The 15,510-nt window shown below is 43.1% G+C and overlaps 1 protein-coding gene across 1 annotated transcript in view; it reads left to right on the forward strand.

Moving 5' to 3' along the window:
- The window catches only part of znf609b (zinc finger protein 609b), a gene marked incomplete at its 5' end in the record, with an annotated part of 45,056 nt that extends 34,498 nt beyond the window's left edge, over nt 1–10,558 (forward strand). The window contains 7 exons of the mRNA XM_079216455.1: nt 1,930–2,017; nt 4,172–5,891; nt 6,024–6,617; nt 6,750–7,116; nt 8,313–8,693; nt 8,937–9,015; nt 10,183–10,558. Coding sequence (XP_079072581.1) covers nt 1,930–2,017; nt 4,172–5,891; nt 6,024–6,617; nt 6,750–7,116; nt 8,313–8,693; nt 8,937–9,010 — 3,224 coding nt within the window. The 3' untranslated portion in view covers nt 9,011–9,015; nt 10,183–10,558. The remainder of the gene's footprint in view (nt 1–1,929; nt 2,018–4,171; nt 5,892–6,023; nt 6,618–6,749; nt 7,117–8,312; nt 8,694–8,936; nt 9,016–10,182) is intronic.
- Between the last annotated feature and the right edge of the window lie 4,952 nt (nt 10,559–15,510).

Below are 15,510 nucleotides of genomic sequence, written 5' to 3' on the forward strand. Positions count from 1 at the left end.
GGGACAGGGTGGTTAAAATGTTTTCATTCTTTAAGAAAGTGAATAGGGTTTTATTTTTTAGTTGTAGTACTGACAACACAAAAAATTAAAATTCCATTCATTCCCGTCCGTTGTCACAGCTACTGAAGAGAGGAGACAGTCTAATGCTAATTTAAAATCATTAAAGACCTTTAAGAACTCATGGTAGGGTTTCTAAACCCCCAAGCCAGAGAAAGCAGGGAGGACTATATCCTGTGCATCATGAAAGACTACTCATTCATCTGTCCTGCCTTGATTTACATCCTGCCACAACCAGCTGCCAGAGCCATTTTGTGTTGGAGTGTTTGGAGAGCGTTGGGGGTGGGGAGGCGGGCTGTTGAAGGCGTTTTAGAAAAGGCCTGTGTTCTTTTAATGTGACAGAAAGCTGAGCTCGAGAACCTCTCCTCAACAACATTTGCAGTTGGATCCAGCCTTGACCCGGCGCTCATGTTTTAGGGGCCATAAAGTGAAGGAAGAGACGTGTGGCCAAGTGTCAGCAGGTTCCTGTAAACATATATAATAACCGCCTTATGCCAGAGAAAAATGAAGTCTGAACTGTGACTTGTGTGTAGGAGGGGGAAAGATTGTCAGTCGCGGATGGCTATACCATTGGAAAAAGAGGAAATGAGGGTGAGGGTGAAGGAGAGAGTGAAAACGGGGTGAGCAAGAGAGGTTTCCTAAGCTAATAAAATGCTCCGAGGGACGGAAGCTGCCAGCCAGCATTCCTGTGCCATTAGATAAGTTAGCTCACTGCAGCCTCCAGTTTCTCTGCAGTGCTGAAGTGGCAAGCTGAGGTCACCACCGGGGGAGTGAGGGGGGATGGTGTGTGTGGGGGGGGGCAATGGGCAATAAATTCAGAATGTTTTTGTGCACGGTCGTTACGCCTAATCCTCTGAAGCTGTTTGGTTGGTGATTTAGTTTTGAATTTGCGTGCAAAAGCTGCAAATTACCATTCATCTGCCTCTAGACTGCTGCCCCACTCTGTGCTCTGATTTTATTTATTTTGCATTAACATCAATTGTATTTACTGCCGTTAGATGTGTAAAAACTAAAAGTGCAATGTTTGACTTATGTGAATGCTGATGAAAAGTGTTTGGTTTCCTAAGGAGAAACATGCATAGAGTCGTGTGATTTTTGGAACCAATTTTAGATTTAAAATGCAAGGTCATGTGTCGCACTCGCGCGCAGGTCGGATAGTGTAGCTCACACCGAGCGCTACCAAATTCACACTTGCCAAATGGCAACACAGAAGCGTCTAAGTGTGACCGATTGCGGCAATACCGGGGAAGTCAAGGAGCTTCTCTTGCACACTCGGTTACAGTCTGTCAAACTGAACCATTCACGTTGAATTGGTTTAACCCAGGCGCTTGTTTGTTTTTTTTGCTTTTTTTCAGAAGCCGTAGTAGTAGATTCATTTTCTCCCCAAGGTAGTAAAATTGTGAGCTGCAAAGTGAGTTAGAGGACTGCAAAAAATAAAATATTTGCCTCCAAATAATTCTCCTTCAGGGAAATCTCCTGCACTGCGAGACGGCTTATTTAAATGGAAAGGGTGTTGAGCGAATATTCCCTGGTAACCTCGGTGTGATCATTCTTAGTGAGACCTTCCACCAGTATCTTATCCAGGTTATAAAGGACTGACTGCAGTCGAGTCTGTTCAAAGTCATTTAGAAGATATCAGTCCGTCTTGCCCCTGCGGCTTTACTGTGTGAAGAAGATTAAAAGGGGATCTTTGACTTCTTTAACTGTCTTGCATGTGACACCCTTTAGCAAAGAACAACGCTTTGATGCAGCAGCCACAATGCACTTTCTACTCACTGTGAAACGTTCTTTCTTGTGTTCATATTTGTCTTCTTCTTCCTATTGTCATCCTTAACGCAAAGTAAATGACCTCTTTGTTTCCTCGTCTCACAGGCATGCTGGTGGTCAATGTTACTTGGAGAAACAAGACATATGTGGGCACCTTGTTGGACTGCACACGGCATGACTGGGCTCCCCCCAGGTAAGGAGCATTTCCCTGTTTGGTTCTTATTTCGACTGGAAAAAGCAGGGGCACATGGTGATATCTTTATACGCATCATCTAATCTGCACTCGTTATATTAATGGTGCGTCGCTTGTGTGGTGTTGTTCAAGCTAAAGCTACACTCACCGGTTTTGCGAGGTATTTGCACTTTACAAAGAATTTACTGTCACACATGGTAGTTGTAAATGTCAAGGTAGAGGAAAAAAAGTTTGAGTTTCAATGAATCATTGATGCAGTCTCTCTATCCAAGCTGCACTTGGTCTCTTAACCTTTTCATATTCTGTGTGATATGAATCTGCTGTAGTACCATCAGCTCAAGGATATACAGCCTAATGCACAAACTTGCTTGTGTGCAGCTGGACCTTTCAAGTACATGTTAGCCTCTATCTGGAGTGTGGGGAAACGGGATTCATTGGCAATCGGCTCGTGTCCCAGGAGGAAGTAGTGGAAATAGAAAGCTACTCTAACAAGCCAGATTGCAGAATCCAATTATTGGACTAATAGCTTTTCCTCAACACTGTATAACATTCTCTATCACCAAGGCTGCGATTTCTTAGATCAGTGTTATGTGGGCAGTAGCTTAAGGTGTTTGTAATTTCTGGGTATTTGCCTTTGTTATGCAAAATACACAGGTTGTGTGAAATACATTGCCAAGCACTTGCTTTGATTTAGGGCAGCTGCACTGAATCTAAATGTAAATATAAATCTATATTTGAAATGCATGGTTAAGTGCAATAGAAGAAAACAAAATCAAGATTAAAGCCTGGCTAATGGAAAACAAGGAGAGGCTGCATCACACTAATGTATCACAGTATATCACAATAATGTTCAATAAGTGAGGTTTGCACAGTAAGTGAGGTTTGCTGGGCTGTATTTGGACCAAGATAGTCTTACAGTTTGCAGTACGACTACATTAGGGACACACCATGAATAATTCAGAAAGCTTTCAGCAGACTGAATATAAACTTGGGCTTGTAATGAGTCTAAATTCCTCTACCACTGCCAGACTATGGATGTCTTTACATTCCCTGCTGGGGTTGAAATTGTTTGGAGAGACTTGTAGAGAAAACTGTGAGTCATACCAGCCCGGTGTCTCTCTTTGACACAGATTCCTAACCTTCACTGCTGTGCAGAAAGATAATTACATTACTGTTATGGAGAGATAAGGCCAAACTGCTATTCTAAGTATTTGAGTGGCTTGTAGTTTTGATTACAAAGCAGCTAGAATGTTCACTGCTGTCTTTTCAAATTATGTTTACCTGCCTTTGAGTTGTCATGTGGCTTTGTTCAAAGTGCTTACTCACTTACAGTGCACACAATATCCGATTGGTATGTTATTAGAGGACAGGGACAGAACAATGGCACACATATTTTGCGATCATTGCCATTGTTTATTAGGAATTCTGGATTCAGAAAGACTTGCACCCAAAAGTATTGTCATCATTGGTATTACTAATCTGACTTATTTTCTTAATTTCCTAAGAGACAATGTGTAATTGTGGCATGTCATTTGGCATACCAGTGCAGTAAATAACAGTGTATAGCAGACTCCCAGTCAACATATAACACACTTTAGAAAGGTCAAGCAGAGGAGTACCGTCTTGAACAGTGATGAACAATCATATTTTCAAAAGCATAGGTTTAAAGGCCTTTAGAGAGCACAACTGTTGCCAAAATCAAGTGTTTTGGTTGTGTTTGGTTATCTATCTGATAATGAGGGTAACGGGGGTTTGCACAGGACCTGTGAAACACATCTGGACCTTCCAGATACAAGTGTATTTAACAAAAGATCACTTGTTAGATCTTGATTAGACACAGGCATACTCTACATTACAAATTAACAATTGGTTGCACTATGGACAATGTGGGTGTTTGATCTTTTAAAAGAGTTAAATAAATTCAAGATCATTTCCAGAGATTTGTTGTCATAAATGTACAATTATATTCACCGCAATTTTAATGTTGTAAAATAATAAAAATGCCTTTCTATTGGCATTGTATTATTCAGTCCCCACAGCAATGTTAATTATTGGATGAATGAGCAGTTCTTTTTCCATTGCATCATTTAAGTATCGAAACTAAAGCGTTGAGTTTTATGGAATTCTTACACATGTTTTTTGCCACTACTGCAGATTTTGTGAATCCCCAACAAGCGATCTGGAGATGAGGAATGGCCGCGGTCGAGGTAAGCGGATGAGACCGAACAGCAACACCCCTATCAATGAGAACAGCAACTCATCAGATAACAAGGGCACCACCAACAACAAAACGCGTGCTGCCTCGAACAGCAAGGGCCGGAGGGGGAGCCAGACGCCATCAGAGCGCCGCACCCCACCTAACAGCAACACTGAGGACATCAAGGCCAGTCCCTCCTCAGCTGGAAAACGTAAGACCAAACCAGCCTCGGATATGGAACCCAATTCCAGCTCAGAGGACACCAAAGGCAACAAACGTATGCGGACAAACTCCAACAGTGGTGTGGGACCAACAGGTCTCCCTATTCCTTCTATTAAGACAGAGCCACTTCCACCTCCCCTCGATCGCAGCTGCCCCTCTCCAGTTCTTATTGACTGCCCACATCCTAACTGCAACAAGAAGTACAAGCACATCAATGGTCTCAAGTACCACCAAGCCCGTGCCCACAATGATGATGACATAAAGTTGGAAATAGATGGAGACATTGAATACGGAGAGGACTCGACGCTCCACCCTGAACCAGGGAACTGTAATGGAGCATCTATCTCTCAGAAAGGATGTTTGTCTCCGGCACGTTCAGTTACTCCAAAAGGCAGGAACTTTGATGCTCAAAGTCCTTCCCCATCTCCTAGCAAGTTTGGTTCAAAGCAGAGTAAAAAGAAGCTTGCTGAGACAGATCCAGAAATGGGAGGTACCCCAATGGACGGGTGTGAGGATGGGCCATGCCTCACTGATGAGACCAGTAACGATGGTATAGATGATAAAAGAGGATCAGACAAGTCGAAAAAGGCTGGCACAAAGGCTGAGAAAATGGCTCAGAAAAACATGAAGTCGCCACGGCCAGTTGGCCCCGGCTCGACAGCACCCCAACAGATGTACCCTTTTCCTCCAGGAAACCCCAATTCTTCCCCGGGGCTTACCCCAATGATACAAGGGATTCCAAAGAGTCCCCAAATGAAGGGCACACAGCCTAAACCCCCTGCCACTGGAGAACCTTCATCAAGTAGCTCCAAAGACAAGAAGAAGAAAGACAAGAAGAAGAAAGATGGGGGGAAGGAGGCTGACAGCCCCAAGCCGCCAGGAAAGGGAGGGAAACTAGAGGAAGGGAAGCTTCCATACCCTGAAACCTCCGATCAAGGAAATAAGGGAGAAGGACTCCTCAATGGTTCCTCAGATCCTCACCAGAGTCGTTTGGCCAGTATCAAGGCTGAGGCTGACAAAATTTACAGCTTTTCTGACAATGCCCCTAGCCCATCCATTGGTGCCGCCAGTCGGATAGATGGCAGTGGGATGCCACAGCCTCTCACACCACACGCGGCAAACCAGAATGGTGCAGACAACTCATCAGTCAAAACCAATAGCCCAGCATATTCAGACATTTCAGATGCTGGTGAGGATGGTGAAGGAAGACCTGATGGTGCCAAAGTCAGGACAGAGGAGCAAGCTGTCAGGGAAAGTGTCAAAAAAGCGCTCTTTCCAAACCCGGCACCCAGCAAAGAATCCCCATACTATCCCAGCTATGACACTTATTACTCACCCAATTACGTAAACCCCAGTCCTGGTGGGCCCACTCCAGGCACGCCAGTGGCTGAAGGTCCGATTAAGATCAAAAGGGAAGAGGACCAGGACCAAGTTGAGGAGAAAATCAAAGTTGAGGTTCATGAAGACCGCAAACCTGACACCATTGCTCTTGGCCAGCAACAGCAGCAGCAACAACAGCAGCAGCAACACCAGCAGCAACAACACCAACAGCAACAACAGCAGCAGCAGCAGCAACAACAGCAACAGCAGCAACACCAACAGCAACAGCAGCAACAGCAGCAGCAACAACACCAACACCAACAGCAGCAGCAGCAGCAGCAACCCTCAGTCATCCAACAGCGATCCAACATGTACATGCAACCTCTTTACTACAACCAGTATGCTTATGTCCCTCCATATGCATACCATCCCGATCAAGCCTACCATAACCACTTGATAAACACCAACCCAGCCTACCGGCAACAGTATGAAGAACGGCAGCGACAGATGGCCGAACAGCATCGTGCTGAGAAGAAGTCAGACGTAGCTTTAAAAGAACGAGAAGCCTCCATGAAGGAGGAGTGGAAACAAAAGAGCCCAATGCCACCAAGTCTCTCCAAAGCCTCAAGTCAGTCGGACCTGGGAAAGACATCGCAGCCCCCAAGTAAATCCAGGGACTCGCCCTCTGAGCCCTCCTCCAAATCCCTTGGAAGCGTAAAGGGGGAGGACCCAAAGTCTCAGCAAGCTGAGGGGCTAAAGATGAAGCTGACTGAAGGGGGGCACCATGGAAAGGAAGACTCCAAGCAAGCACTGGAGTCCAGAGGTCAGGCAGGGATGGAGCAAGCCATGTGGTACAGACAGGTAAACACCAATTTAGTATAACAGTGTCAGAATATATGCTTGTGAACCTGTTGTGTGAGAATGTTTTAGAATTATTTCAATATGTAGATGCTGTTTTGTGCTGACTTGGACCTTCTTTACCGCCTTCAGCAGTACCCCGACAGCCAAAAGCCCCAAGCAGAAGACGAACACCAGCAACAACAACCTCGATGGAAAGATGAAAGGGACAGAGAGCGGGAACGCGATCGTAAATTAAAGGACGACAGGCCCAGGCCCAAGGACAGTCAAAGTGGGCTCAAGGAGGAGGGCAAAGAGGGTAGTGATCCCAGAATCACTCCTGAGGACCACCGGGTCATGAGCAAAGACTCTCGTTCTAATCCCCACATGCAGTTCTCATCACCACTTGCACAGCACCAAGGCTACATGCCCTACATGCATGGTTACCCCTATGGCCAAGGCTATGACCCCAACCACCCTGGATACAGGGGCATGCCCTCGGTCATGATGCAGAATTACCCAGGTATGACATTAGATGAACAATATATGTATATATGATGGGATTTAATACACTGAGCTGGTGACATTAGCAAGTTAAAGTCTTCTAGTTTTGAGTATTCTTTTGGCTAATGTTTAGTCATTAATTTGGTGCAAGTCATCGGTGGTTTCCTGGTCAAATACATGTCAGCCTAACATGAGTTTTGATTTGGAATGGTAATAAAGCTGTTGACCCGATCTACATTAAAAAGAATATGAAGGATAGTCACCATAGCGTAAAGATTTAAATATCTCTTACGTTTTGCATGCATTGCTTTTTGAAAGCACAGAAGGCTCTAAGGATTTTTCATTGCAGACTTGGATTGTCTATCATATCTGTATGTGCTTGTCTCAGCAGGATCTCTGGGTTTTTTCTTTTTTGCTGATTTCATACAGAATAGACTGGATTTTCTGCATAAAGCACATATTTAATTTGCAGCAATCTTTGTGTTTTACTAGAAATTACAGTTATGTTTGGAAAATGGTAAAGCAGCATGAAATAATTGATGATGATGATGATGATGATGATGATGATGATGATGATGATGATGATGATGATGATGATGATGGCGATAATTTGGTGGAGCTTGATGGGGGCAAAACACAGCATGGGAGTAATCTGTAAGGAAGTAAGATAGGTCAAGTCAATCAAGGATTGATTTTGTGGTTCTGTGTAGTTCTGAACAGGATTATTATATATGGAAAATGACATGTACTTAAAAAATGCAGGCATCCTTCCATGCTTGAGTTTTCCTACAAAAATATTGAGGGGGTTGGCAAAAATCCTCCTATAGTACACATGTATTCACCACCAGGTATGGCAGGCATCATTTTGACAGTTTGCATAGAGAAAAATGCTTCTCCACTTTCCCCTTTGTAAATTAAATGGAAATGCCAAATTCTGCAGTTACCATTTACCGTTTTATATTGCATTTTCAAGATCAAAATAATCCCATGTAGAGAAAATAGGCTGATACTAGGATGTTTATCGGTCTGTACTTGGATATTAAGCAGATGTGACATTGCGTCCAGAAGTCAAAATGGACTGGTTGGTGACCTGAAATTAATTGTGTTGACAACTCGGCTTGATTGATGTGAGCATTAATGATTGATCGTCAACTGGAACATTAGTATTCCACTTAAACCTAATTTTGAACCGTCAATATTCTTCATCACTCTTAGGTTCGTACCTTCCTGGAGGCTATCCATTTTCTCCATATGGCACTAAAATAGCCGGAGGTGATGAGGGCGGAGACAAATCTCGCGCCAGCCCCACCGTCACCAAAACGGCGGCAGACTCCAAAGCCCTGGATATCCTGCATCAGCACGCCAGCCAATACAAGAGCAAATCCCCCACAGTAGGTGACAAGCCACCCCACGAGAGGGAGAGGGAGCAGGACAGGGGAGCTGGGGGAGACAGAGATCGGGAAAGGGAGCGAGAGAGGGAAAGAGAAAGAGACGTGGACCGACCACGCTCCTCACCCTCGCAGCGCATCATGCCCTCTCACCACCACCTCGGGTACCCCCTGCTCTCAGGGCAATATGACCTGTCCTACGCCACAGGTCAGTCAGTCCTCAGCCGTCCCATCTCTGCTGTTTGGCAATTGATTCTCTGCACTAAATGTTATAAACATGCTTAATAAGGCACTATATATGCAAAGTAGATTAATGCCAGTTAGGTTAATACAAAAAAGAGAAAGCCCACAGTCAGAATATTTACTGTAAGTAGATGCAGACTGTTTTGGCAGATGACCAATCAGCAATCTAAATTCAGAACCTAAATAGGAATTTTCCGACTCGCCATAGGTCTCTCCTCGTCAGCTATTGTTGCCAGCCAACAAGCAGCAACCCCCTCCCTCTACCCACCACCGCGGAGGTGAGAACGGTAAGACCCCCTTAGTTGGAGAGACACGCCGAAGACTGTGACAGTGACACAAAAACACAAGCTGACTGGGACACAAACTCATAGCAGTGTTTGCAAACCCGACAAACGCAGGTGGCAGACATTGTGCTTCACAGGCATCTCTAGTTAGAAATATTAAGGTTACGAGTAGTCTCACAGATTATTGTTCCTTGTCCGGGGTTGATTTGATCCGAAGTGAAAAGAACACCCTGCTCTCTTGAACATTTCTGTTGCAGACTCAGAGGCAGCAACCTGCAAAGAAAACAAATCCTGGCCAAACCAAGCCCTCACTACTCTGTTGCAATCTAGTATAATATGCAGTGCAGCATTTAGCCCCTCAGCTCATCCATCCTAAGTAGGTCCTCTGAGGACAAGTGGATCATAGTGTTGATAATAGAGATGTGGAATGAGCCCGCCAAGACTTTAAACCAGAGCAGGCTGCGCTGACATCTAGTGGCAGCTCTTTGAAATGACAACTGAGTCCTTTGATGAATACATGTGTGGTGGGGATTCAATTTTATAGAGCAATACAGATCAATTTTGTCTTCCAAACCTGAACATTACAACCTTCATGAAAGGGCAATTTATTGCAGGACTATTGTGTTAGAATACGTGAAGTTTTAGCTAGGCGTACCCCATAAACTGCCAACTGAGTGTCGGCTGCATGTCTAGAAACTTACAATTAATAACCCTCAGTGGCGGAAGGAGTCTTCAATTCCATTCCTTAGAAATACCACAAAAATATACTGCATTGCAAGTAAAAGTAGAGTAGTATTATCAAGAAAATGTCCTTTAAGAACCACAAGATATATTATTGTATTACTATGCATTAATGTGTAAACAGTGTTTTAATGTTGTGGTTGGTCAGAGACAATAAAACAAAAAAAGGACAATGGTTGAACATGGCTTAAAGTAAAGTCTTAATCTATAAAGTAACTAAGTAAACATAGTTCCTAAATGAAGTAGATGTATTACATAGCCTAAAATGTTAAAAGTACAAATACCTTAGAATTGTATTTACGTACAGCACTGCCTGCCTTTTTTTTTATATACACACAAGTATATAACGCTTTGTTGTCTTTTGTTTCTGTATTTTCTGTCAATGATTACATGACCTGGTCGTAAACAAGTCTTCTTTGTGTTTCACAGGGAAACCTGACCGTCACACCTCAACCCTGCAAAGATTCATGTGACTGGCTCACATGAGAAGCGAATCTCCCGGGTGTTACCTGTTAGACATCAGTTGAATGGTGTTTCTATCTATATTTTTTAGTCTTGCTGCCCCGAGGCGAGGCAGATTGTCCGTTTTTTTTTTTTTTTTTTCCCTACCCTCATAAATGAGCCCAAATTTTCCAAACCTTGGACTATAACAGGACTGATAATAACCCAGGTTCAAAGCCATCACTCTGCCGCACCACGCAGAGGAATCACCAACCCGCTGATTATCTAGTCTTTGCACTGTCAACAAATACAATGCAAAAAGAGACTATTGGACTGCCAGAACAGCTTTTTTTGTTGTTGTTTTTAGTTTTTTTTTCTTTATTTCTTTGACTGCATTGTTTTTTGTCACACGCAGAAGGAAATTGGCAGGGGACTTTGAGTTGGGTGGCTGGCGGGAAAGGGGAGTCAAACTAAATAAAAGACTGAAAAGAAAAAGAGAATCATATTGAAATGATTTCAACTCTGTCTTTGGCTTATTGTATGCCGTGAAACAACAGTATATCCTTAACTTGACAAATGTTTGGCTATATTTCGGGAGAGGGAGGAGGAGAGGGAATATGGCGACCGCTGCTTTCTTCAGAGACTTGAGAGCCTGAGACTGAAGTTTTTCATTTTCCATCTTCATTGTCAATTCCCATCCTCTTTGAACCCTCAGTTCTTGTTTCAGGGATGATGTCGTCATGTTTTTTGCGAAGGGGACCGCACACACCTCAATGGAGAATAAACACTATTCATGTTTTCTTTTCTCGGTAACACTTCACCCCTACTATATCATTGTGCTCATCCTTGAATGTGTCTGATGCTGGTATGAGTCCTGTTCCCCCCCCCCCCCCCTCACATTAAAAGGGTCACATCCGTCGTTACACTCGAAACGGTGAAGCCACATCAGCAAGCGACGAATTCACAAGGCCGAAGTCTTCTCCGCATTTGGCCACTTGTTGGCTTTTGTTTGAGTTTTTACTGAGTGGTTGTGCTTCATTCAGTTCGTCTCTTTCAGTTGTTTACTGTAAACAATGTGACATTTCATTCAACTTGTGTATTTCTTCTGCTGTAATATAGAGTTTTAGCCTACTTTTCTGTGCATCAATGTTTATATTTATCCCGGCACGCAACTTTTTTTAAAAACTGTCACTGTTAAATAGCTTCCCGGCCTTTGCAGTGTTTCACAATATGTGCTCGGATCGTTGTTTCCCAGACGTCTGCCGTGCTTCTTCTTTGTCTTGGTGCACTTTTTTAATTGTTTTATTATTCTTTTGCTTTGTACAACACATCACAACCTTGCTCCACATCTCACAATCGTCCCAATGTGTCGCACACGCTGTCCACATCTTTTTCAGTGGATTTAACAGCAACTCAAAACTGATGTCAAAAGGGCGAAGATTTCTCTCGATGCTTCACTTGCTCATGTGGCTTCACCATAACGTACATTCACCTCGGACGCTTAGCGTAGGTTTCTTACAAGCGGCTAGCTTTGGATCAACTGGTCCAACATCTGTCTTTGTTCAGTTGCTGCCTGTGCTGTTGGATCGACATGCTGGCACGTGAAGCGTGTGTGAAATGACCCCAATGTTGAATGAAAATGAAATGTTACACCAACCAATGCGATGCAGACTATGAACTTAAAGGACAAGTGTGTAGGATTTAGCGGCGTCTCGCGGTAAGGTGGCCGACCGCAACCAACCGAGTAACCCCTCCCTCTCCAAAGCATGCGGACGAACCTGCGGTGGCCTTCAGGTGCGTTCGTGCCACCAAATTCAAGCTTCCACAGCGTAAAAAAACTAACTGGAAAGGCCCTCAGGCCCAAGTGTTTGGTTTGTCCACTCTGGGCTCCTATAGAAACATGGCTCTCTAATGTTGATATGAAGGGCTCTTTCTAAGCTAACAAAAACACAATGACTCTTAGTATGCTAATGAGGATTACATACCATTTCTGCGAAGACCGCCCAAAATCATATGCACTGGTCCTTTTTAATATGAAGAAAGGTGAGCTAGTGGAAAGTGGCTCAAACGAGTGAAAGGTGACCTTGATCCCACACACATGACAGAAGTAAGAGGGCTCAAAGTTCAGCTGAGAAGAAGCACGTTGCTCCAGGCTTTCCTTTGGGATCTTTCCTTTTGGTGCCACTCTGGAAATTCACTTTTATTCTATGGGGGAGAAAGTGACAGTCAACATGGCCTGTTCTACCAGAGGGCCCTCTTGGCTCTGAGTTACAGTCCTCTTGTATATCAGGGGTTGTAAGTGAAATCCTATCCAGATGCCATTTGCATTGATTCGAGAGGGCTTCTGTTTATGGGTGTGAAGAAGAAGAAAAAAGCAAATTTTCTGCTCTTGAGCCGGATGTGCTGCTGCTGTGGCGGTTTCATCCATAAATGAAAGTGGATCGGCACAGGGACTCGCTAAAGGTTGCTGTGGCGGGTTGTGAACAGTCTTCACGTTCCTCTGGCGCATCGTAATGAGAGTAGAATATTGACCGTGTTGTTGTTAAATTAAATTTTTATTGATTTTTTTTCTTTTCTTTTTTCACACTTGTAATGTTCCCATTGTTGTAGTTTTTTTGGGGGTGGGGGTTCTCATTAAATACTGTTTGTGATCAAGTCCATAAAACCACCAGTTCGCCTAATGTTTAACACCCTCTGGAGTTGGATGTTAGCTGTTTGTTGATTGTGAAGCTGCAACCGTTCATTTCGAGGTTCTCGGACATTCCCAGGAAATAAGTTGCAGTTTCACGTCCCACGGAAGTTTGCAAGGTGGTTTATCTTTTTGACTTTTTGCGCATTTTTAAGGAAGAATGGCTGACATGAAAAAGCTGAATGTGGTGGTGTTTGACTTGTACTTAATCTGTAAGGGTGATCTAGGCAGCAGTGATGTTGTCATTAAAGTCGGTGGGTTTTAGTACCAGCAGACTGCATACAGTACATATAGATTTATCAGACAGTGGTTGTGACAAGTGCATTTGTTCTCTCTCTGACTGGGAGTAGTAATGTTATCTCGGTAGTAAGCGCAGCCCAGTGAAAATCATATATACTGAAGTGTATGAAAAGCCAGAAAAGTAATGTTTGCTATCAACATATTAGAAAGTGCTTGGCTCTTGTAATTTGCAGGACTGTATTTGTTTCATGGTGAAGAGTATATTTATTGGCCAGCAGTTGTCTCAATTGGTGCCTAGTTGAACATTCTTCTGTGAAAACACAGAGACACTTGCTCGTTTGTCCTTTTTTTTTTTTTCTCCCCCAACCCACCTATTGTCTCACCCCAAAGCCCCACCACCCCAAAAGTACCCGTTCTGGTGCTTGCAAGGATGTTTACAATGTCTTCATTTTCTTTCTGTGTGAGCTATTCAGAACTCTTCACCCTCTCCTTTTTTCTCCCTCCCTTTCAGGAGTTTGTGTAAAGTGTACATTGCCATGGTTCTTTTTTATACAATACTCTGTAACTTGCCTTTGTAAATTTGGGCTGGAAAAAAATAAATCTTTTTATGAGACAATCTGTCCTGGGAACTGCTCAATGGCTTCTGCTCTGAGGGTGCTGTGGGATTAAGGTCACAATACGATTAAATTATCATAATTTAAACTCCAGTTTGTTTGTTCAAAGTTATATTTGTACTCGAGAAAACAAAAACAAAGTCGAGAAAACAAAGTTATCATGGAACAATTATTCCACTTGAGAGACTATTTTATTTTAAATTGAAATTAAGGGTTTCAATAAAGAATAAATAGTTTGCCACACAGTTTGATCTCTGAGTGAGTCGTTGACATTAAACCTAACCAGAATGTAAGTTTGAAACGTTGCTAATTAATTAATATTCCTTTCCTTCGAGAATTTTCATATGAAGATGCTAGACATGCACATTAAGAAATGGGAAGTGCACTGTTGCATTTGGCCACAGGAGAGCAGTGTCTCTAAAGACGCCACACAGTCACTCAGTGGTGTCAAATGTCAGATTGTGTCTGTTTTAGGGACTTTTACTGCCGAATAAATGGATACACATGACATTTATTTCAATATGCAAGCCACTCCTTTTTGCATCTATGTGACACAGTCAGATGTTGGTACGGTTTCAGTTTGAATATGTCGTCTTGAAGCCAAAGAAAGTGACACTTCTCATCAATCAATCTTTGTAAAGGTGCAAGGTACGAGACTGGGAGCGTTCAGCCGCACGTCCTGATGGAAGATAACGACGTTGACCTGAGGACGGGAACCGGAGGATGGGTGCTACTCTTTATCAGCAGCAACCGCCACAGGAGAGCAGTGCGGAGCCTTGACCGTTAGCTACCCAGCTAACATGCGCCAACATGCACTGAAAGCAGTGCTAACGTTCGAGTGACTTCATGCTCTGCTCAGGTCGACGTTCCTCCACATTCTCTTGACATAAAACAGTGTGTGATGCTATATAAAAGCTCTGAATGTTGAATATAGCTCCCTTAAAGCATCACATGTGTTTTTCTTATTCTTAAATAGTCCGTTTTCACAATCATCCGCTGAAGGAGGAAAGTTTCTCGCAAAAACTGGTGGTTTTATCTTCGAGCTCGCAAACGCGGTCGAGTCAGTTTTGAATCCTCATAAAACATTTGCAAAGCCGCTTTTAGAAGTGTTTTAATTGACATCCATTTTCACCGGCTTGCAGTCGGCTTCATCTCCTCTGCTGGTGCATTGCAGTATATCTCTGCGTGTTACCGCCACATGTTGAGTGAAATGGCAAACAATACAAACAATAGCACAACTGGAGGTCAGAATACCCCACAGGGAACCATTAAGTCCGGGATTAACACATGTTTGTATCACCAGGGTTCTGTGCCAGTTGTCGTTCATATTAGGGAGAAGCAATTGATGTGGTTTCAAGAGTGTGTCAGTAGTTTGTAGATTTAAATAAATTTAATAAAAAATGTTTTATGAGTGTAAAAAAAAAAACATCAAACAGACTGTACTTTTCGGTACTTTCTATACGGGATCTTTTAGTCAATACTCATGGAAACAATGCTGCAAAACTGCTGGCACAAGTGTCTCAAAAAATGTAAAGTTAAATATCTTAAAGTTTTGAACTGCTGATCAAATGTCAAATCAAGCAATTTCTAGATTACCGTAAAATCTGGAAAACTGGAGAGCATTTTTACAGATTTACGGCAATTTAAAGACTGAACAAAATAAATAAAATGGTCATTAGTTGCATCAACCCGAGCAGTGCCGGCTGTCAAACGGTTCCACGCTCTTCAGTACATCACTTTACCTTCCATACTGTTGCATTCAAACTTCTTCTG

The sequence above is a fragment of the Taurulus bubalis genome (genome assembly GCF_910589615.1).
Source record: "Taurulus bubalis genome assembly, chromosome: 4".
Lineage (NCBI taxonomy): Eukaryota > Metazoa > Chordata > Actinopteri > Perciformes > Cottidae > Taurulus > Taurulus bubalis.